Below are 25,185 nucleotides of genomic sequence, written 5' to 3' on the forward strand. Positions count from 1 at the left end.
GCATTTTCTTTCTCCGTTTCTCTCCGTTTCAACAGTTACTACCGTGCAGCTTGATTTTCGATGAGAGTATGGTTATGGCCCACCTAGTTCTCAAAACATTTGAAGCAGAAGTCTATTCCTCGTGCCAGCAGAGAGCTGGCCATTGCTAATTTTTACATGCATGTCTGAAAGAAGAGACACTGTTGGCGATCCACAGTTATACGAAATACTTTGAAATCAATTCGTTGACAGCGAATAAATCTACTACCCAATTTTAGGCGGCAGTAGAACCCGGGTTTGAGTCCCGGCCCAGCACTTCATATGTCACTAATGGGTAGTAGATTTATACCCAGTACATCTGATGTCAAGGAATTAGCAGCCAGCGAATTAGATTCGATGTACATAAAATGTATTCGCAGTTACAGTTACGAATATCCATCAGGTGTACAAGGGAATTATTACATGGAAAATTTCTGCTGGATCGGGACTCGAACCCGAATTTCCAGCTTTACGCCAGCGGTTGCCTTAACTGCTTTGGCTATCCTAGCCAACCCATTGCGAGACCAAAGTTCCATACGTCGTCGTTCTTGTGTCACAACCTGAAGTCGTACACCCGTTATGTAATTCCTGTAAAGCAAAGGACGTTTTAATTAATAGTCACTGTCTGGCGTCTGCGGATAAATACGACATTGCAGTGCCTGTATTGTTAAGAAGAACGATGCAGTGTTCCTTTGGGCATATATGCATGTCCGAGGAATATTCCATCGTTCTTCTTAACAATACAGGCACTGCAAAATCGTAATCTCTAAGTGTTTCATACGGCTGTGGAACGTCAACAGTGTCTGTCTGTTCTTTCAGACAGCATGTACACTATGTGATACAAATTATCCGGAAACCCCCAAAAACATACGTTTTTCAAGTTAGGTGCATTGTGCTGCCACCTACTGCAAGGTACACCATATCAGCGACTTCGGTAGTCATTAGACATCGTGAGAGAGCAGAATGGGGCACTCCGCCGAACTCACGGACTTCGAACGTGGTCAGGTGACTGCGTGTCACTTGTGTCATACGGCTGTACGCGAGGTTTCCACACACCTAAACATCCCTAGGTCCACTGTTTCCGATGTGATAGTGAAATGGAAACGTGAAGGGGCACATACAGCACAAAAGCGTACAGGCTGACCTCGTCTGTTGACTGACAAAGACCGCCGACAGTTGGAGAGGGTCGTAATGTGTAATAGGCAGGCATCTGTCCAGACCAACCCACAGGACTTCCAAACTGCATCAGGATCCACTGCAAGTACCATGACAGTTAGGCGGGAGGTGAGAAAACTTGGATTTCATGGTCGAGTGGCGGTGAATACCAAACGACACCTCGTTTGGTGTAAGGAGCGTAAACATTGGACGATTGAACAGAGAAAAAACGTTGTGTGGAGTGACGAATCGCGGTACACAATGTGGCGATCCGATGGCTGCGTGTGGGTATGGCGAATGCCCGGTGAACGTCATCTGCCAGCGTGCGTAGTGCCAACAATAAAATTCGGAGGCGGTGGTGTTATAGTGTGGTTGCGTTTTTCATGGAGCGGGCTTGAACCACTTGTTGTTTTGCGTGGACCTATCACAACTCCCTCTTGCTTCCCACTGTCGAAGAGCAATTCGGGGATGGTGCTTGCATCTTTCAACACGATCGAGCACCTGCTCATACAGCACGGCCTGTGGCGGAGTGGTTACACGATAATAACATCCCTGTAACGGACTGGCCTGCACAGAGTCTTGACCTGAATCCTAAAGAACACTTTTGGGATGTTTTGGAACGCCGACTTCGAGCCAGGCCTCACCGCCCGACATCGATACCTCTTCTCAGTGCAGCAAACCGTGAAGAATGGGCTGACATTCTCCAAAAAACCTTCCAGCACCTTATTGAAAGTATACCTGCGAGAATGGAATCTGCAATCGGGGCTAAGGATGGGCCAACACCATACTGAATTCCAGCATTACCGATGGAAGGCACCATGAAGTCATTTTCAGGCAGGTGTTCGGATACTTTTGATCACATAGTGTAAGCATTACATGCCTAAGCGTGCACGGTGATAACAACACTGATCTCAATTACTTGTTGTCTCGTTCTCCCTGTTGCGGAAATCCAAGTAATATTGCGAGCATTACATGATAAATAGGATATAAGATTGTAGACAGTGTGGTATACGGAGGTGTAGGTCGATATGCATCTACATCTACATACATATTGCGCAAGCCACCGCACAGTGCCCTGTTCTACTACTACTAGTCATTCCCTTTCATGTTCCGCTAGCAAATAGAGCAAGGGAGAAACGGCTGTCTATGAGCCTCTGTATGAGCACTAATTTCTGGTATTTGATCTTTGTGATCCTTACGCGAAATGTATGTCGGCGGCATCAGAATTGTTCCGCAGTCAGCTTCAGATGCCGGTTCACTAAATTTTCTCAGTGGCGTTCCTCGAAAAGAACATCGCCTTCCCTCCAGGAATTTGTCTAACTGGCGCGTTTTGTGGTGACGTTTCTGTTTCAGACCATGCAGGAAGTCCTTCATGATGGTGACAGACAATAATGTGTATAGTTTTGTGAATTCTTTCTGGGTGTGTTGATGGTAGATAACCATTTCCTTTCACCTATAGCGTCCAGTGATGAGACTACATTCCATTTAAGTGGAAAAGTGAAGCGTCTCACCGGAAGACTATGAAGAGCGCTGTACGCACATACAATAGTCTATTACGATAGAGGCTCTCCGAAGCTTCATGTGTATTGCGCCATTTCTCAAGGAAAAACTGGCACTCCTTTCCTTTTTTGCGGGAAATAAAGTTGCAGGAACTGTGTTTCTGTGTATGTTGGACGGCTGGCTTCTTACACAATTTCGAGAATGTGCCAATGATTTTATTTTTCAATAGAAGGAGACATCACAACACTGGCACTTCTTACACAATTTCGAGAATGTGCCAATGATTTTATTTTTCAATAGAAGGAGACATCACAACACTGGCACTTCCATGCAAGCGCATTTCTTGACAGTGAGGTGCCTCAGTGACAGATCGGTTATTGGGCTATGGATCTTGCATGTACCATTGGTCCCTAAAATCAGCTAATTTTACGTTGTGCGATTTTTTTGTAATATGTAAGGATTTATGAATGATTCTATCTATGAGCCTCTCGTTGCAACAAATTTGAGTGAAATGTAAAGTCACATAAAATGCAGTAAAATACTTGCAAAAATATGGGAACAGTTTGACTAACGGTATGCACGATTGTTGTGCAGCCGATTCGAGGCACACACTGAGCGTTTGTGAAAAGTAAATGGCAACTGTGATCCTACCTGTAGTTATAAAAAGTATCTCAAGGTTGTATGTGCATGCGTGTAAAAGATATATCCTCGTAAAATCGGATTTTTTTTATTTATTTATTTGGTAACTCCCTAGTCTTATACGTACGTCAAAACTAACGCCAAGTTTCTATTGTCATTGATGTAGAAGCTACTGTTCTGTGAAAAGCTGTGCTACGGAACAGCACTGCATTTAGATGGCCGAAATATGCTACTGTAAGGTCCAATGTTATTAATAACGAAATATAAAAGCGCATGGTTTAATTTTTTCCTGAGATACAGAGAACATGGATAAACTTTTTTTTCCTGTCAAGTACAACTGATCAGTAAGTATGAAATAAGATAATGACGAAAAAGGAAACAGAAATTAATATTTTAAACATTCCTTTTCCTCAAATCATGTTTTATAAAGCAACTGTTCGAAATTCCTGCCTCTAGTATTGCTATAAAGTTGACGACAAAGTAGCCAGACAAAACTCTGCATCCAGATTCATCGAAGCGCGTTCGCTTACCAGACAAACCTCTGCGCGCTCGCCGCTGAATGGCTGTCTTTTTGTAGCCTTGTCCACGATTGTGCATTTCCGATCTACGGTTATTAGGAAAATTTTACTCGATTCTGCTTCCTGTACCCGCCTCTGACATTATCAAGTTGTTTTTCTCCACATCGTGTATAAAGAATGAGTTTGCTACAAGGGGACGAACTACAGGAAACAATCCCTGACAAGATAAGAACCAAAAATTGTCATATGGGCACATGGCGGGAAATGCGTTTCATGGGAGGTACGCCGACTTAAGTGGGATGAGCTAGACGACTGCGTGGAAGAACATCGTTCACAACTGCCGTTGTCCATACCACTTACAGCGCGTGCGGACCTTATTACCTAAGGACTTGCTTCCGTGGCAATGATTTGCCTCTGGCTCGTCGCACAGGCCACCACGGTGCTAGGATTTCTGTCATCCATCCTATTCACAGATGAAACTACTTTTACGATAGGCGGTACCGTCAACAATCACAACATCCATGTATGGGCTAAGAGAATCTTCATGGCGTGGTGGGAGCACCTGTTCAGTATCAATGTGTGGGTGGGGATTATTGACAACTGCCTCGTGGGACCAACCATCCTAACCACAAAACATTTAAGAGTACTCTTACACTTAAGTGGAAAACAATATACTTAGCATTTCACAATTTGGATTCCAAAAGAGTTGCTCAACTGAGAATACTGTTTATACACACATTCATGGTTCAAATGGCTCTGAACACTATGGGACTTAACATCTGAGGTCATCAGTCCCCTAGAACTTAGAACTACTTAAACCTAACTAACCTAAGCACATCACACACACATTCATGAAATAGTACAAGCCTCAAATAATAAAATATCCCCAGTTCGTATTTTTTGTGATTGTATAGATCATGTTACTCTCTCAGAAAAACTCAAGTTTTATGGAACTGATGGCTTGACACACACTTGGTTTGAATCGTACTTAACAAACAAAACGCCTTGTTGAATAACTCAGATAATGTCGGAAGGGTAGACAATTCTAGTGACCAGGGAGAAATTACGAAGATAGTCCCACAGGGTTCAATTTTGGGTCCACTCCTATTAGTTATTATATGTGAATGCTCTTCCACTTAACATTCAACAAGCAGAATTGGTACTTCATGCAGGTGTCACTAGTATTACGATAAAGCTCATTAGAGAGAAAGCAACAGAAGAGATAGTAAACGATACTTTCCCAAAGAATTATTAAGTGGCTCTCAGAAAATGGACTGCTCAACAATTTATGTAGCACATGAGCAAGAGTCAGGAAATGGAAGAGCGCTCCAAATTCTTGGGTAGGAATATTGATGAAATTTGGAACTGGAAGAACCATATTACTGAGCTTCTCAAACAATTAAGTTCAACCACTTTTGGTCCGAAGCTCGTGGTCGTGCGGTAGCGTTCTCGCTTCCCACGCCCGGGTTCCCGGGTTCGATTCCCGGCGGGGTCAGAGATTTTCTCTGCCTCGTGATGACTGGGTGTTGTGTGATGTCCTTAGGTTAGTTAGGTTTGAGTAGTTCTAAGTTCTAGGGGACTGATGACCATAGATGTTAAGTCCCATAGTGCTCAGAGCCATTTTTTTTTCAACCACTTTTGCTCTTCGTAAAATTGCTCATCTTGGAAACAAACGAGCCAATTTCCTAACGTATCTGGCATATTTCCACTCAAAAATATCCTATTAGATAATTTTCTGGGATAACTCATAACTTGGAAGGAAACACATGATTACACAGAAGCCAACAGTAAGAAGAATATGTGGTGTTCACCCACAGATGTCATGGATGTACGTCTTCAAGGAGCTACGTACCTTAAATGCGTATATTCGCTAATGAAGTTCTTCATAAATAACCCATCACAATTTGAGAAGAACAGTGAGGTCCATACCTACAACACTAGAGGGAACAATGACCATTATTACTCATTATTAAAGCTATGAGTGGCCCAGAAAGGAGTTTAATGCGTAGCAACTGTGCCCTGCGGGTACATCGTGGGGCAGTGCAGTATCGATAGATCCCTATGGTTGGTAGCATCACTGGCGGTGGTAGAGTCAGAGCGATTTTACTCCGCCAGAGGGAAGTGCAATGACAAATAGGTCTATTTAATCGCGTCCGCGACCGTCGCGGGTGGTTTTCTCTCAATGACCTGGTGTCTAGCAGTTTGCGTGGCGACGGCGGGTAGCAAGCGTCGCGACGTCGTGTTCGCTCGCTGCAGCATTTTGAACGTTACTCAGAGCGCGTTACGTTATGTCTTGTGTCGGCCGGATCATTGGAGACTGCCCGATGTAGAAGTTATATCTGGGGTTTGCTTTGGTATCTTCTTGTACTGGATTTACATCATTCGGAAGAAGCCTGTGTCCACAGTGGTGCCGAGATGGTTTTATGTCGGCCAGTTTCGCAGGACTGAACGCGAGGGCGATTGGTGCATACGTGCAGCCGATTGCAGCCATTGGTCGGGCGGTTGTCGACTTATGTTCCTACTTCCTGTGAATTATGGTGAGCATTCAGTTACAGTCACAACCTTTATAGTTTGTGTGTGGAAAGGCTATTCTCTTACTTGTCATCCTGGTTATCCATCGTCATTTGTAAAGTAGTTTTTGCTTACTTCGAAGTGATCTCATTTTACTGTGTGGAACCGTCTTCTCCAGTGTCTTTTAGTACAGTAATTTTTTTTTATAAAATTGTTAACTAGTAATTTGTATGTTACAGAATAGCTTGAATACACAAGTGGTTTTGCTTTGCGAGTTCCGTTTAACGAATCTTGAGTAAAAGAAATGGCTAATCCTAAAGTGGTTGCTTTCTGCGTTCACTGTACTAAATCAGAGCCGAAAAACTCTGGTGGCCAAGCAAGCTGTGTCGTTCATAAACGAAAGAAAGAAGTCGTTTTGGTCATTCACGCGCACCTTGTCTGCACAATCAGGTTATTGTATTTTAAGTAAACTTGTCGTCAGCCTATTTACTTGGATTTGTTGTTTTTCCTAATTATACACAATCTGTTTTACTTGTCAGTGGATGTCGGATGTTAACTGCCTGTTAATCATTTCTGTGAGTTCCTAAAGCTTAAATTTGGATTGTATTGTTAAACGCTACATTGTTGATCTTATTAAACATCTGTGTTAAGGCTTGAATTTAATGTCAAGATTTCAATAATTTTTTCTTAAGATTCATTTCCTAACTTCTTTTTAAATGCTGTTTTAGAGGTTTTGTAATTTCCACCACCATTTGTCTTGCTTCCAAAAGAAAAACTCATTAGCAAATTCTGGTGGTAGTTGCTGAGAGCTTTTGGTTCTATTTTGTGTGTAAGTAAATTATTTTATTTTTTATTAAACCTGTTAATAAAGTTATGGCCCAGCTCCCTATCGCATTTCAGCAACAAAAGTTTTTGATTATTTGCTCAATAACATAAAATCTAACTGAAAGTCATTTCTCCTGAAAAACCCTTCTACTGCACAGATGAAGTTTCACTGAACACTGGTAGCCAGTAAACGAATCCCTTGTTTTCAGTGTAGTTGCATGAGCTGGACATTTGTTTATTATTATTAACCCTAATAATGTATACATATTCTGCGCAGTAACTCGTTCCACAAAATTTCAATAAAAGAATCGTTCAAATGATCAACGAAACTTGTAACAGGCGAGGCATATCTGCACTGTCTGCGAGTGACCTGGCCAGGGTGGCCGAGCGGTTCTAGGCGCTACAGTCTGGAACCGCGCGACCGCTACGGTCGCAGGTTCGAATCCTCCCTCGGGCATGGATGTGTGTGATGTCCTTAAATTAGTTATGTTTAAGTAGTTCTAAGTTCTAGGGGAGTGATGACCTTAGAAGTTAAGTCTCATAGTGCTCGGAGCCATCTGAACCATTTTTTTTTTGTCTGCGGGTGACCCTGCCGCTCCTGTTGGAAGGGTAATGTGGCTACTACAAGATAGTGCTCTATCTTACTGCCCTACCTTTCGCTAACACTAAGCAGCTGTCGTCGCTTTACCTTCTGCAAAGAAGGATTGGTACGAGTGGACGGAGGAAAATAGGCTGCCTCCGGAAGGTAAGGCGGTCTGGGGTTTTAAAAGGTCGTCTGCAGGAATTCGGCCGCGGATCCGTCACAATTTGTCTGCTACTTGTTTCACCAAACAAGCGGCGGGCGTTGATTAGCCGCCGGGGGGAGTGGAGGTGTGAAAACGGCGCGGGCGCTGATGGGATGGGCAAACAGGCGGGGCCAGCCAAGTGCTTCCTCTTAGCACCGGCCGGCAAACCGCCGCCTCTGGCCCTGTTCTGTGCCCCACGCCGCCGCCGCCGCCACCGCTACTGTGCGCCGCGCTGCGGACAAACACGCCCACCGCCCCCGCACGCAAACACTGCGCCACCGCACCACCAATTGCTTTGCTTTAAGACTTGCCGTCATAAGCGGCGCCCAGGGGCAGTAGCGGCCAGTACACAGCTGACTCGCAGTCACTACGGTTACGTGTGGCTCTTACACCCGATTTACCAGCCGCTTCAATATCGATACTGGAGCGTACATTTTTGCCATGTTATTAGCTGACACCGTCACTGAGCACATTACTTTCCACTATAAGGTTTATTAAAGTTAACTCAGGTACTTTCTGTAGCTGCTTTCCTGGTTTCGACAGACTACTCATTGTGCTATCAATGATGATTTTTACTTTATGTTGAGCCACAGTCATACGAGACTTACGGAAAGATATAACCGTGATGTGACTACATGATATGCTGATTTCAGCCTTAGGACATTACAACTGGAATAAATGAATACGCAATAAAAGTACAAATAGCAGAAAAGTAGGGCTAAAATGTAACTAATGTATAGAGTTGTTTTCTCACTTACGTGTATGACACACACGTTCCTATTTTACATGGTTTGTTTTACTTACAAGCTTCAGAAACAAATGTCATACGTGGCCTCCAGATGGTCATATAAAAAGTTTTTTGGATGTCTGTCGTCTTCCATAATTAACTCTGGAATACTGTTCCCAGTTTTTTATCCTAGTTTTCTAAAGTAACAGAGCAATTACTTCTGTACGAACCTTTATTCAAAGAGTAAAGATTGTGCTTTATAATATATTATTTTAAAATAATGGAATAATTGGTGTTTCGTACTACATCAATATATTTATAAATGAAGGATTCTCCCATACATTCTCAATTTGTAGTACACTTACAACATTCGTTAACTCTCGTACAATTAAGAGGCTTACCTTTTATCTTAAACACATGCTTAAGTAATGTTTCAGTATAGATTGTATATATAGGTGTGTACATTACTTTCCTCCTCCCTTCCCCCTTTTCTCCATCTGCTTAATCAGGCTACCCACCTTACACCCCCCCCCTTCCTATTCCCACAACACCCACAACCCTCTCCTCTGTGTCCCTTACTTGTGATTTATTTCTGTTAACTTCGATCTGCACTTTACCATCACCTGCTATGCCCCTCCTTTACCTACTTTTCCCCCTATCGTCTTCTTGAATGCTTGGTCGTTTATGAGAATCTTTAAAGCTTTTGTGCAAAGGGAGTTTTGACTTTTAACGATGTTTATAAACATTTTTTGTAATATTATGGACCGTGTATCAAAGATGCTCTTGTGTGAGGTGGTTGTAATGCTTAACTATGTTTTTAACTATTCATTTTAGTTACGAACAATGTATCAAGTACTTAACGACCACATTATGTAGAACTTCTATGTCTCTTAAATTACGATAGTGTATGTTGGCGTCTTGACATGTACAACGTGAAGTTGGTCTCTATGCCATGTAATGTAAACACTGGCGTCTTGTACCTATTGCAAAGATAATGTAACCAGCTTGATAAATAAACAGCTCCACTATCTGGTTCTCTGACAAACAATAGATTACATTGTGCACACTGTGATGTTTCTGTGTCGATCTTTGACGATCGTTTTACTTGTATTTATGCTGGTTGCTGCTTGGACGTGGTGAAACGAAGTGTAAACCTATGATTTGTCGATCTGTTTTATTTCACAGCATTATCCTGTTAATAAATCATGCAAGTCGCCAGTCAGTTAAAATATCACAAAAATATTCTCATTTTTACTTACGAAACATCAGTTTTCTATAGCTGAAGATGTATAATTTAACGATTTTTGTATTCCGTACGAGTCAGATATTTTTCGACATGTAAGTAAGAAAACAAATCATGTAATCTATACATTAATTATATTTTCCTCACTTTTCTGCGATTTGTACTTTTATTGTGTATTCATTTATTCCAGTTGTAACACTTGAATGTGTATTAAAGCTGAAATTTGGACCGCGTAATAAAGCATAACATACAATCAAATAACGTTTATATGTTCTTGTGAAAATCATTATCAGTTGTTCGTAAATATTTCTACATCTACATATGGCGGAGGGTACTTTGTGTGCCGCTGTCGGTTCAACAATAGTGTTATTCCTTAATTTAGCTGAACTATGAGCTCCGTGCGCTGTTTATTCCTTAGAATCCAATATTGTTAGATGTTGTGATGAAGGACGGATGGTTGGATGTGGACGGTTTTCCCTGTCTGGTAAAGTCTTGGGAAAGATTGTGTAAATGAGCCATTAATAAATACGCCGCCATTACAAACTGTATCGATTGGAACTGTAATTATGAAGGAAATCATCAAAAAATTGTCATCACGAGACTGCTGGTGAGATTTAAATTGAATTACTTGGACTCCTTCTTTCATTAATAAGTCCTAGAAATTAGAGCTTGCTCCGAAAGTCAATTGCTGATGCGTGCACCAAGCGTCGACCCTTTACAAGTCTTCCTTCATTTCGCAATAATTGTCTAGCATTGCGACTCCCCTGTATACAAAAGCATCATTATACAAAAGCATCATCAGCGAAAAACATCTTGGAACTGCCGGGTTTATCCAGTAGGTCGTTGACATACTATGTGTTAATTAATGCCGGCCGGGTTGGCCGAGCGGTTCTAGGCACTACAGTCTGGAACCGAGCGACCACTACGGTCGCAGGTTCGAATCCTGCCTCGGGCATGGATGTGTGTGATGTCCTTAGGTTATTTAGGTTCAAGTAGTTCTAAGTCTAGGGGACTGATGACCTCAGAAGTTAAGTCCCATAGTGCTCAGAGCCTTTTTTTTGTTAACTAATACGAACGAAACCTCTGGGGAATGGATAGAGGACTTAAAAAGAAGTCAAAAAGGTTCATATATACACATGGTCATTTTTTACTTTCTTAGTTATAAACACTTTTTAGTTGTTTCGTGTTTGCTTCGTTTCTGTCCTTTTGTTGTCAAATTACCAGCTTGCTTCGTCAGGCAATTTTCCTTTTCAGTTGTTGTCTTTTGATAGCATAAATGAAATGTTTAAAACGTCCATCATTACCTCTAAGACAACCTTCCAAATGACGAATCATGGATTATCTGACTCGCTCCCGTATACAAGTTGTCTGTTGTATCTGCTGAAATCCTCCTTGAGCACGCTGGCAAAGAATGTCAACATCTGCAACATCAATTTGCTCTGCAAGCAAGAACAACTTACATGAGCAGTTCTCATTGAATGGATAGGTCGGGGGGGAGGGGGGGGTACCATCATCTTGACCTGCTCGATCTCCTGATTTCAACGCATTAGATTTTAATTTTTGGGGGCATTTAATGGACTTAATGTATCCAAGACATATTGCGAATGTTGTAATTTTTTTGCTAGCGTGTTCAAGAAGGATTACAGCAAATACAGCAGGTACCTGCTGTAAGGGAGTGAGTAAGACACTCCTTGATGCAGGGTTTAGAAGCCTGTGTTAGAGCTAATGGTAGACGTTTCGAGCATTTCATTTAGCCATCAGAAGACAACATTTGAAAAGAAAAAGTACCTGTACAACCAAGCTGGATATTTGAAAAGAAAAAGAAGGGAACGAAGCAAACATGTTAAACAGGATAGTGCCTGTAACTAAGAAATTAAAAAAGACCACATTTATATGTGAACTATTTTGCTTATTTTTAAGTCATCTACCCATTCCCCAGAGGTTTCGCCATATTAGTTGACACACTGTATGTTGTAAATGTAATGTCCAATAACATTCCTAAGGGGTACGCCAGAATTTGCTTTAACGTCTGAAGATTTCTGTTCATTGAGAGTGACGTAATGTATTCCGTTTCTAGAAAAACTTCAATCCAGTCACACAACTGCGCCGATATCCCGTACGCTCGTATTATGTTCATTAGGCGGCTGTGCGGAACTTTTTCGAACGCCTTCCGCAAGTCAAGAAACACAGCATCAACCAGGGATTTGTATCTACTCCTTTCTGGATCTCCTGGGCGAAGAGGGCGAACTCGGCAGGTGGCTTCATCCTCTATGCAGTGTTCTCTTCTAGATGTCTGCAACATTTTTATTACGAAGAATGTGAACGGCGGTCTTTGCAAAGTAGTATCTGCTGGATTCGAAAATGAAATCAGTTATTGGCTATCAAACTCTGTTTTTTTTTCTTTTTATGACAAACTATCATCTTGTATCGGAATCCTTGAAAACGCTACACATCGGTTATTCTTCTGTGGCTTAAACTGATTTACAGATTTCACTGTTGAAAAATAATGTAAGTATGTACAAAGAATTGCCAGACATGACTCTCAGTTCAGAAACTAACTCCAGGAAATGAAGGTTGTGTAGTACCGTTGTCGGTGAGTCAAGTTTCTACATGGAGGATCACGTTATGGTTGTTGCCAATTGCATCTCAGCATTGGAAGCTGACAACTGCTGTGACTGCTTGTCTTTCTCAATTCGTGGAGTTTTTGGGTTTCTGTTTTGCTTTAACTGGTCAGAGGAAATGCCTCGTAACTGAGTGAAGAGTTAATACAAAATCTCAAAAACTGAATTTAATCCTCTCGTATATAAGTGCTACGAACCTTATTTAGATTGTCAGGTTGGCGACCTGGACAAGAATTACTCCTCTACCCCCTCCCATCTCGTATTACACTCTTGACAAGGTGATTAAGAGCATCACATCACATGCCCTTTGCTGCTCCCGTTATTTGGAGAGAACCAACTGACCAAACAGCGAACTATTATTTTTGCATGACAAAAAGAGATGCAATCATCCGGAAAACAAGGAAAACTGTACAGTACGGAATAAGGCTCGTATGTCACAGTGAAGAATTACTGACACAAATGCTCGTGAGAATGGTGCAGTGAGTGAAAACGAATGTAGTGACGAATAGGCAGAAGACAGCAGGGGAGATATACACGACGACCCAACGTTTCAAGGCCACTACGAAGGAAATAATCCACAATTCTTATCTCATGTACGTCTCAACGATCTGGTTACTGATTTAAATTTAACGAAACAATCTTATACTTCTTCACGGTACGAAAGTATTTATCGTGATGGCCATGTTGTTCTTTCTGAATATCTGCGTGGAAGATGACATCGTTTTCTGTAATGACTAGCTTAGCGCCCGCTGCTTCACTCGCGTAGACTGTATGGTATACACAGATTTTTCTCTTTAACCAAATTTTTATGTTGTTTGTATTTTGCAACACCTTCTGAACTTATGCTAGTAAGGCCATAAAAGCATCATCTTTTCCGAGTGTACTTCTGATCTTAAAGCAATTCTGGTAACTGAAATGCCAGGTTTTCGTCAATCGCGTCTTTTTGCTTTTTGTGGAGATATTTCCAACGAAACTTTCACACCCTAACACACTTTCCTTTATATATAACCAAGAAGTAAAATATCTGTTTTCATAGATTCAGTTTTTTTAATATCACCTATTTCACCACCTTGGGGATTGAATTTCCAAAAATAATGAAATACGGATTTTTTATTACTGACAGAAAAGCTAAATACAAATTTTCATAGATTCAGTTTTGGAAACGCTTTCAAACTGAAATAATTTCACACAACTTTTCATCCCCTATTACAGTTCTTAGGGGTTGAATTTAGAAAAACTCTGAAGATGCATTTTTCAATTTCTAACTGAGAAGACAAATACCAATTTTCATATATGTAGCTTCAAAAATGCTTTAATAATTCTTTAATAAAGATTTATTGTAAAAAAAAAAACAATCTTTCACCGACTATCATACCCCCTAAGTGGTTGAATATCTAAAAAAGCTGAAAGACGCATTTTTAAATTTCTGACTGAGAAACCAAATACCAATTTCCGTTGTTCTAGCTTCAAAACACTGACACGGTTTCAAAAAGCCTTTCATCCCCTATTTCATCCCTATAGGAGTGGAATTTCGAAAAATCCCATCTTAAAGGACGCCTGCAATAAGAGATCAACTCTCTCTCCAAATTTCAAGTGTCAATCCTTAGCTTTTTGGGTTGGTGATGATGGCCGTATTTCACCCCTTAGGTGTCGTTCCGAAAACAGCGAAACATTAATTTTTTTTGGTTTCTAATCGAGAAGTCAAATACCACTTAATGATTTACCTTAAATAAACGTTTTTAGAAAGATGTTTTTCAGAAAACATTTCCCCCTCTATTTTCCCCATTAGGGCTTGAATTTCAAAAAAAACAACGAAATGTTTATTTTTTTATTTCTAACAGAGAAACCAAATACAACTTTTCATAGAGTTAGCTTCCGAAATTCTTGCATAATTAAATATTTCCATAAAGAATTTCGTTCCCCTTTTCACGTCCTTAGTGGCTGAATTTCCAAAACCAGTGAAACACCTATTTTTTTAATTTCTAACCGAAAATTCAGATTCAGTTTTCAATAGATTTATCTTTAAAAATGTTTCCACAATGAAATATTTTCATAAAACATTTCATCCCCTATTTCACTCTCTTAGCTGTTGAATTTCCAAAAACACTGTGTGACGTACTTTTTATACTTGTAATCGAAAAGTCAGACACCAATTTTCATAGATGTAGCTTCAAAAATACTGTAGTAGTTCTTTAATAAAGATGTATTAAAAAAATCTTTCATCCACTACTTCACTCCCACAAGGACTGAATTTCCGAAAATGCCGAAATCTTATTTTTTTTATTTTCTAGCCAAGAAACCAAATATCAATTTTCGTAGTTCTAGCTGGAAAACTGCCTTAATAGCGACATATTTTCACAAAGCATTTCATCCCCTATTTCACCCACATAGCGTTGGAGTAGAGAGAAATCCTTTCTTAAACGAAGACTACAGTATAAGATCAGCACTCTCTGCAAATTTTAAATTTCTGTCCTTAATGGTTTGGGCTGGGCGGTGATGAGTCAGTCAGTCCAGACACTGCCTTTTATATAAAGAGATAACAAGGCCGTTATGGAGACTCTTGACCATAATTTCAGTATGAGTGAGTGACGCTTGTTCACATATTTCAGCAACGTTCGTCTGAACGCAGTACTTTTCTCTTTACAACTCTACAGTCCGCCCCTCCCCCCACCTCCCCCTCTCTCACTATCTCATTCACACACACACACACACACACACACACACACACACACACACGTCCCACCATTACCAACCTGAAATCCTTGATGTTCCAGAATGTCTCTTGTCAAACGATCCCATCTTTTAGTCATGTTACAATAAATCTAGGGCTATTCGAAAAGTAAGTTTCAATTGATTGCGAAATGGAAACCACTGTGACAATCAGAAATATTATATCTGCAACAGTTAGCTACAGCTTCCAGCCACTGCTCTACATAATCACCACTCCGACTTAGACATTTGTCGTAGCGTTGTACCAGCTTTCTAATACCCTCGTCATAGAAGGCAACCGCCTGTGCGACGCGCCAATTCTCTACGCTCATCTATAGCTCGTTGTCTGTACGAAAATGTTGTCTTCATAGCCAGTAATTAATGTGAACTGAGATGAAACACAGAGGGAGCCAATTACAGGCTGTTGTGCGGGTGACCAAACACTTCCCATCGAAAACGCTGCACGAGCATTTTCATTGCCCCAGCAGTTTGCAACCGAGAATTGTCACGAAGTAGGAACCGTATAACAGTTCTGTAATGTGGATTGCATAACATCAGGCGAAATCTCTCACCAAGACCTCATACTTGGCGGGAGACACTATTTTCTACGCATCTTTATGTGCTCACCATGCGCTCAGAAGTGAAAGAGCGAAATGATGCAACAGACAGGCATACTAGAGACACTGGCTAACACATATGTAGAAAGCTTTCTTAGATTTTCACAGTGGTTTCCATTTCTTGACCGATAGGAACTTACTTTCCGAATATCTCTCGTATCTTTTTTCCCAGTTCTGTTCAGTGCCTCTTCATCAGTTACTCGACCTTTCCATCTAATACTTAGCATTCTTCAGGTAAGCTACATACCAAAAGCTTCTTTTCCCTTCTCGTCTGTTTGTTGTTCTCGTTTCTCGTCTGTACGAGTTCACACTATAGACAAATAACTTCTTGTTTTCAGAAACGCTTTCCTTGCTATTCCCAGTCTGCATTTGATAATCCTTCTGCTTCGACCAGCAACAGTTATTTTGCTGCCCAAGCAACAAAACTCATCTACTACTTTTAGTTTCCCTCTCCTAATCTAATTCCCCAGCATCGCCTAATTTAATTCGACTAAATTCCATTACCGCCGTTTTAATTTTCTTAAAGTTCATCTCATAACCTTTTATCAACACGCTATCCATTCCGATCAACTACTTTTCCAAATTTCAGAGTTTTTATTACTTACAACTGAAGTTTAACTTTCCAAATTTGTTTTACTCCTTTACTGTTTTCTCAATGTACACATTAAATATGGGGGATGGACTACAACCCTTTTCACTACTGCTTCTCTTTCATATCCTATGACTCTTACAATTACGGTCTAATTGTACAAGTTGTAGATAATTTTTCGCCCTCTCTTTTCTATCCCTGCTATTTTCAGAATTTTAACGAGTGGAGTCCAGACGGCATTGTAATAAGCATTTGTAAATCTACGAATGCTATAAAGGTAGGTTTGCCCTTCTATCCTCTGCGTCGTGCGGTCTGTAGTGACTCATGCGTTCCTGGATTTCTATACCCACTTCTTCATAGATACTCCGCAAGCCACCGTATGGTGCGTGGCGGAGGATATCCTGTACCACTACCAGACGTTTCCGTTCCTGTTCCACTCGAAAACAGAGCGAGGGAAAAACCACTGTCTATATGCCTCCGTATGAACCTTAATTTCTCGAATCTTATCTTCGGGTTCTTAAGCGCAATGTATGTTGTCGGCAGTACAATCGTTTGGCAGTCAGCTGCAAATGCCAATTCCCTAAATTTTCTCAACAGCGCCTTCCCTGCAGGGATTCCCTTTTGAGTTCCTGCAGGATCTCCGTAACACTTACGTGTTGTTCTGACCTACCGGTAATAAATCTAGCAGCTCGCCTCTGAATTACTTCGCTGTCTTCCTTCAATCCTATCTGGAACGGATCCCAAACACTCGAACAGTACTCAAGAATGCGTCGCACCACCGTCCTATATGCTGTCTCCTTGACAGTTGAAGAACTCTTTCCTAAAATTTTCGCAGTAAACCGAAATCGACCATTCGCATTCCCTACCACAGTTCTAACATGTCCAAACGAACTTTGAATCGTGTTCGGAATAACCTAAAATTCTTGAAAAGTAATGTATTCTAGAATAGCTTCACACCTTTGTAAAAATAAAGTTTTAACAAAATGTCAGTTTGATTTCCAGAAAGGTTTTTCAACGGAAAATGCTGTATATACTTTCACTAATGATATATTAAATGCTCTGAATAACCGGAAGTCACCCGTTGGGATTTTCTGTGATCTCTCAAAGGCTTTTGATTGTGTTAATCATGGAATATTTCTAGATAAGCTCAAATACTGTAGTATGAATGGGACAGAGCGCAAATGGTTTAAATCATACCTAACTGGAAGAGCGCAGAAAGTTGAAATAAGCAGTTCACATAATATGCAAAAAACTGGTGATTTCTCAATCTGGGGAACAATCAAGAATGGGGTGCCGCAAGGTTCGGTCTTGGGTCCTCTGCTGTTCTTAATATGTATTAATGACTTGCCATTTTATATTCACGAAGATGCAAAGCTGGTACTTTTTGCCGATGATACAAGTATAGCTATCATACCCAACAGACAATAATTAACTGGTGAAATTGTAAACGATGTTTTTCAGAAAATCATTAAGTGGTTCTCTGCAAATGACAAACTTTGACAAAACACAGTACATACAGTTCCACACAGTAAATGGAATGACACCATTAATAAATATAGACTTCGATCAGAAATCGGTAACTAAGGTAGAATATTCAAAATTTCTAGGTGTTTGCATTGATGAGGCGTTGAACTGGAAAAACACACTGAAGATCTGCTGAAACGTTTGAGTTCAGCTACTTATGCTATTAGGGTCATTGCAAATTTTGGCGATATACATCTCAGTAAATTAGCTTACCACGCCTATTTTCATTCTCTGCTTTCGTATGGCATCATATTCTGGGGTAACTCATCATTCCGTAAAAGAGTATTCATTGCACAAAAGCGTGTAATCAGAATAATTGCTGGAGCTCATCCAAGATCATCCTGCAGAAACTTATTTAAAGAGCTAGAGATCTTCACTGTAGCCTCACAATATATATATATTCACTTATGAAATTTGTTATTAACAATCCGAACGAATTCAAAAGTAATAGCAGTATATATGGCTACAACACTAGGCGAAATGATGATCTTCACAACTCAAGATTAAATCTAACTTTGGCTCTGGAGGGGGTAAATTATGCTGCCACAAAAGTCACTTACCTAATAGCATTAAAAGTCTGACAGAGAGCCATAAAGCATTTAAAAGGAAATTAAAAGAATTTCTTAATGGCAACTCCTTCTACTCATTAGATGAATTTTTGGATATAGTAAGTGGGTAATTTCCCCAACGCCCACAAAAAAAAAAAGAATTAAAATATTAAGTGTCATGTAATATTTTGTGTAATGTAATATCTCGTATGGACGCCTTTTGTTAACCTGACACGTTCCACATCATTACGAAGTGTCGTATTCATGACCTATGGAACTAATACTAGTCTAATCTAATCTAATCGGCACTGCAATATCGTATTTATCCGCCGACACCGGGAAAGCGAATTTCAAGTACAATGTATCGCCTGTACGGGAATATACATAATGGATGTACGATTACAGTTTGTAGACGCATGGTTGACGACATATGGAAGTTTGAGTCTTTGAAATACAATGCCTCGCAAGTATGGGAATAAACATAATGGGTGTCCGAGTACAGGTTGTAGAAGCCAAATAGTAAGGGGTTCGCTCTCGATAAGCGGCAAATCCGGGCAAGAGTTCCAGTCCGGGACAAATTTTCACTGTCGTCATTCCATTCTACAGCTGATGGTTGTCCATACTCGCAATTGCAAATACATTTAATGTATTTCAGAGCAGCTATAGTCGCCGGAGTGCCTGTTCCTTTGGACAAGCATTCATGTGCAAACGAACTTTGCATCAGATTTCGAATAACACAGGCAATGCAATATCTTATTACAGTAAAGCGTGTAACACGAAAATCCATATTCCCTACTCTTATCTCATATAACTTCTTGATCTGCTTTATTGAAAGGTACATCTGTATAACAATGCTCTTTGATGTAACATCTGAATGAATGTTTTATACCTTCATTTATTATCATTTATATAACTGTAATTAATCTATGGATGTAATTTTAAAAGCAATATTCTGTGAAAGAATAGAACACTTAAAACTTTACCTGTAATTCTGATTCTCGCGTATGGCAATTAGAATTTTAACGACGTAAAACTTTGAGGGAAGTCCCATCGCAATGAAACTGACTTGGCGGGAACAGAAAAGATGGATCTGGTGGTCCAACTGCAAGGGTCCTTTCTGGCAAGAGTCGATCAGCAGGTAGCACGCAAAGTGTTCGCATCTTGTGAGTGAAATGAGGTAAGAATAGCAGCAAGATTATTTTACATAGCCTCGGATGTGGAAGAAATTGGGCTCATTCTCATAGCATAAATTGGTTACCTCTGAAATACGAAAATACGACGCCAAAAAGAGAATTTTCTGAGCTTGTTATACAGCAAGATCCATGAATACTTTTGCTGCCTTCTTTGAATAACCACAGAAGACGGACACTGCCACACCTTATAACTGCAAGGACCAGTTAAGGATTTTAATATTGAATAATATTTTTTTGTTCTGTAAACTTCGTGTTGAGTAATCATATTTTTTTCCTTAATCATTTATCTGGACGTGATCCTATCCCAAGTGCTACGATATTTCCGAATATTCTGTTTTATTGAACTGAAAAGCAGTTGTCTTTTTTCACTATAACTAATAATCTTCGCGTAGTAGTAAATTTCATAATTATTCAGTGGGTATAATGTTTGAAGTAGTCCAGGTAGTTTCATAAAAGGATAATTAAAGTTTCAAAAAGAACAATCACAAACCGATTATCTAAAGTGTTTTAGTTCAATGGTGTTCTTATTGAAATCCCCGTACATTATTAAAGTTACATGAATAAAACTGGGATCAACCAGAATAGTTTACTAGCTACTAAACTTGTTTAAGAGAAACGTGTGACCTTTGCATAGACATTTGTCTGATGCCATCTAAAGTCGGAAACATACCAAGGACTTAATAAATCCATGCCACAAAGAATGGCTAGTGTATTGCATTACAAAAGTGAACCAACGCGTTACAAGGAGGTGTTCATAATATTTTGGCTCATCAGTGTACGTTAAGTACTTTGACTTGGTTTTTATATACTTGAAGGCGACGTGTTTAATTCAAGAAACAGCTTATTCCAGTGATCATAAGGTTCTTTTAAACTTTTTTGGGAAAAAGAAAGAAAGGTCAAATAATTTGTATAAAAGTAAGAACTAAAACAAATCAGAGAAACATTTTGTTGTGACCAGGGGAGACTTCTTTCGTCCGGCCACAGCTGTGGTTCTTTGGTTGTTCGACGGGGTGGCACATTAAACGAGAACACATGAAACATTAGTTCATTTTGTTACATAAATGGATAAAAGATGTACTTAACTTTGACACATTTCTTTGCCGGAGAAGTACTGGATAACTTATAACTGTCACGGACTAGCAAGTGTCACCCGAGGCAGTAAATAACAGACTGTTCTCGTGCTGTAGAATGTTCCACATTTAAATGAACAAGTCAATCAGAAACTTTTAACTATCACGTTCTTACTGCACTACGATGTTGTGTCCATCGGATGAGGTCACGAACTGAGGCAGAAGAGCTCTTGCCAGTGCGATACTATATTGACCTCAGTGTGAGGGTGCTGCAATGCTGAGGGGGAGAGGGGGGGATGGCGTGGTCTTCAGGAGCAATTGCGGATTGCAATGAACCCTCGCTAATGTCTGTGGTATCGATTTGCGTTGCCAACTTTGGTACGGCAATGCGCAATGCGATTTCTGTACGATGCGACACATTTGAGGTACCTTCGAATGACCCTTCAAATCAAGTATAGCAAATGAGCTACCGATTGAGAATTTAAAGTTCAATGTTTAACTTAGAATTTTAATGTACTAGAGGATACTTATTTGGGGCGTTATGCAGACTGTGCAGTTTGCTGCTGTGAGGGGGCTACTGGTATGGACCGTCAAGCTGCTAAATATTTTACTGATAGAGTTACTATAGCTACACAAAACAAAAGAGTTTCATTCTTCACATCATTTGCATCATTCAAAGGTGTATCAAATGTTTCTCTAATCTATTTTGTTTCTTACTTTTAGCCAAATCGTTCCACAAAATATCTGACATCGTTTTTCCAAATTTTTCAACAAAACATTAGATCGTTTTTTTCCTTTCTTCTAATTTTCAAGTTTTATTCAGAAATCAGCAGTTTATTAAGTATTTCAGTTTTCAGATAAATCACTAATTAAATTTCTCTTAATTACCCTAATTGATTTCAAGCTATAAAATATTTTTTTCGGAACTAGACTGATTCTGGTCAATTTGATACCCCATGTGTCCGAGTCTTCGTTTGATTATGAAAATTCAAACAAAAATCCGTTGTGTGTGTTGTGGAGAGTCTTTGTTTTCGCTCCACTCAAATACGTAGGTTGGAACTTAAATAGTGGCAACACTGCTATGGAGACACTATGCATTGGAATCTACTGTTGTCGCTGATAGCACACATTGCTGACATACCTACCTTCCCTCCGAGCAAATGGACTCTTCCGTCCCACGTCACCAGCGGCGCACAATAGAAGGAAACACAGTCACTTGTGAGCGAGCGGTCTAATGTAACGGTGTCACTATGTTTTCGAAACAGGAACAACGGAGTTGGATCATGATTGAATGTGCCAGAGGTCGTACAGCACGTCAGTGTCATCAAGGTCTTCAAGAGGCGTGCGGGAAATCGGTATTGCCGCACAGAACAGTGGCACGTTTGGGTAAAAGCCTTCAACGAAGGTCGAAAAACTGTGACAGACATGCATCGGGCAGGTCGTCCTAGCGTCTTTGAAGAAGAAGTGCATGTTGTTGCCGTCGTCTGTGGACAGCGATCGACGCCATATGATTCGTGAGCTCGCCCACGAAGCCGAATTAACGCGTGCGATCATGCTTCGCATCCTGAAGGAATGCCTGGGCATGAGAAAAATTGCATCACGATGGGTTCCGCGTGACTTGACGGAAATGCAGAAATGCATGCGTTACAACGCTGCTCAGACGCACTTGGAGCACTATGAGTGCGAAGGAGAGGCTTTCTTACGCTGTATCGTAACACTGGATGAGACATGGGCCACACGGTACGAGCCAAAACTGAAACACCAATCCAACGAATGGCGTCATTATGGGTTGCCGCGAAAGTGGAAAGTGCGTCAGAGCCCCAGTATGTTGAAAGTTTTGGCGATTCTCATCTACGACTGTGAATGTGTCATCTTAACGCATTACGTTCCTCCACGGCAGGCCGTCAATGTACAGTATTACCGTTCATTTTTGGAGTATCACCTGCGACCAGCTTTGCGAAAGATGGTGCGACAATTTCCGCGCAACCCACCCATCATTTTGCACGCAATGCGCGGGCACATACAGCGCAAGCTGTGGCTGCTCTGTTCGGTCGATGGGACTGGGAAGTTCTCTACCATTCACGATACTCCTCGGACTTAAGTCCTTGTGACTTTGATTTGATTTCGAAGATGAAGGAACCACTTCGTGGCATTCGCTTCAGAATGGGTCCAGAGATTCGACAGGCAACAGGCCGCTCCATTCGCACCATCAACAGAACAGGCTTTGCTAACGGTGTACTACGCCTTCCACATCACTGGCAACGGGTTCTACACAGCGCTAGTGACTACTTTGAAGGACAGTAGCAGGTGCAAACGTGTAACTCTTTTGTATCGGTTGTGAATAAATAGTTGCCGCTATTTAAGTTCCAATCCTCGTACTTGTTGACAGTTAAATATGACAGCAAAGCAATTTGCCATAGCCAAAGTAGCTAATGTTGAAGAGAAGGACATTTTGACACTTCAGTAGCTGTTCGCGATTTTACGTTAAATAACTATACTAAATTTTACTTAGTTACCCTCATTAATTTGAAATAATTTAATTTTTTTTTTGCAAAATTAGACCTCACAATGGTCAAATTGATACCCCTTTTGTCCATTTCTGACACTTCATTTGGGAATGGATATGTCTCATGCAAAACTAGACATCCCGCAGATCAATTTTATAATCCGTTTGTCCATTTCCGACTCCTCGTTTCGCTAGGAGAATTCAGACAAAAACTCATTGCGTGATTTTTGACCATAAAAAGGCTATATTAATTGTGCCGGGGTCACCTGTGCTTGGTGCCGACGCTGCCGACCCTGGGGTCCCGCTGGCAGTAGTCGGGCGACTTGGTGACGTAGATGAGGTCGTGGTGCGAGAAGGGGGCGCGCGCGGCGGCGGCGGGGGCGGCCTGGGGCGCGGGGGCGGGCAGGAGGCGGCGGCCCGCGCCCACGCGCCGGCTCACCACCTCGGCGGCGACGGCGAAGCGCCGCTTCAGGCGCTCCCCAACGTCCGCCAGCGGCGGCAGCGCGCGCCAGCACGTCTTGATGTTGCACGAGCCCGACACGCCGTGGCACTTGCACTGCGTCTGCACGCTCGCCTCCACCGCCTGCGGCAGCCAGCGCGCACCACCACGTTACAGAAACCAGCAGCAACACTGCGGCTATCTAATGTCTAATGGAGTATACTTGAATTATATCAGGTGACGCTGAGGGAAGTAAGAGGGGCGTTCAGTAAGTAACGCAACACATTTCTTTCTGGAAGCAGGTTGGTTTAATTCAGGATGCCAATACACCATGTTATTCCTCATTCTTTCTGCTACAAAACCCTGTTTTCCAACATAATCTCCGTTCAGTCTCCTTACACCACCTTACTGGAAGGGCAAGTATGTCCACATGGTACCACTCTACTGGTCGACATCGGAGCCAACGTCTTGCTGGATCAGTAATCTCCCCATCATCCACGTACTGCTTCCCGAGGAGTGCTTTCTTCATTGGCCTAAACACGTAAAAGTCGGAATGTGTGAGATCCGGGGTGTAGGGTGGGCGAGGAAGAACACTCAGTGATGGTTCAAATGGATCTGAGCACTATGGGACTTGACATTTGAGGTCATCAGTCCCCTAGAACTTAGAACTACATAAACCTAACTAACCTAAGGACATCACACACATCCATGCCCGAAGAAGGATTCGAACCTGCGACCGTAGCGGTCGCGTGGTTCCAGACTGAAGCGCCTAGAACCGCTTGGCCGCACCGGCCGGCCACTCAGTGATGTTTTGTGAGCTTATCTCGGGTGCGCAGACTTGGGTGAGACCTTGCGCTGTCATGGAGAAGGAGAAGTTCGTTTACTTTTTTTTTCTGCGACGACCACGCTGAAATCGTTTCTTCAGTTTCCTGAGTGCAGCACAGTACATGTCCGAGCTGATTGTTGCGCCATGAGGGAGGACATCAAACAGAATGGACCCTTCATAGTTCCAGAAGACCTTCGCTATGACGTTACCTACTGAGGACGCTGTTTTGAAGTTCTTCTTTGGAGGAGAGGTGGTGTGGCGCTTTCGATGGATAGCCGCTTTGATTCCGGTTCGAAGTGAACGAAAGTTTTATGCTCTACGACGATGTTCGACAAAAAATTGTTATGATCAGCTTCCTAACGCGCAAGCAATTCCTCATGGATGGTCCTTTGATGCTCATTACGGTCTCCTGCTAGGCGGCAAGGAACCCAGCGGGCATAAGCCATTGAGTACCCAACAGGGGGACGAGTGTGTCAGCACTACCAACAGAGAGGTCCAGTTGTGCAGCGAGGAGTTTCGTTGTGATCTGTCTGTCACCTCAAGTGAGAGTGTCCGCGCGTTCCAACATTGCAGGAGTCACAGCTGTGTGCGGCCGGTCGGCACGCGGGAGATCGAACAGGTT

The 25,185-nt window shown here is 41.5% G+C and overlaps 1 protein-coding gene across 1 annotated transcript in view; it reads right to left on the reverse strand.

Moving 5' to 3' along the window:
* The window catches only part of LOC124594463 (protein Wnt-11b-2-like), a gene marked incomplete at its 5' end in the record, with an annotated part of 200,194 nt that overhangs the window by 82,506 nt on the left and 92,503 nt on the right, over positions 1 to 25,185 (reverse strand). The window contains one exon of the mRNA XM_047132839.1: positions 23,565 to 23,881. Within this exon, the coding sequence (XP_046988795.1) occupies positions 23,565 to 23,881 (317 nt within the window). The remainder of the gene's footprint in view (positions 1 to 23,564; positions 23,882 to 25,185) is intronic.

Source organism: Schistocerca americana, chromosome 2 (assembly GCF_021461395.2).
Source record: "Schistocerca americana isolate TAMUIC-IGC-003095 chromosome 2, iqSchAmer2.1, whole genome shotgun sequence".
NCBI classification, from domain to species: Eukaryota; Metazoa; Arthropoda; class Insecta; order Orthoptera; family Acrididae; genus Schistocerca; species Schistocerca americana.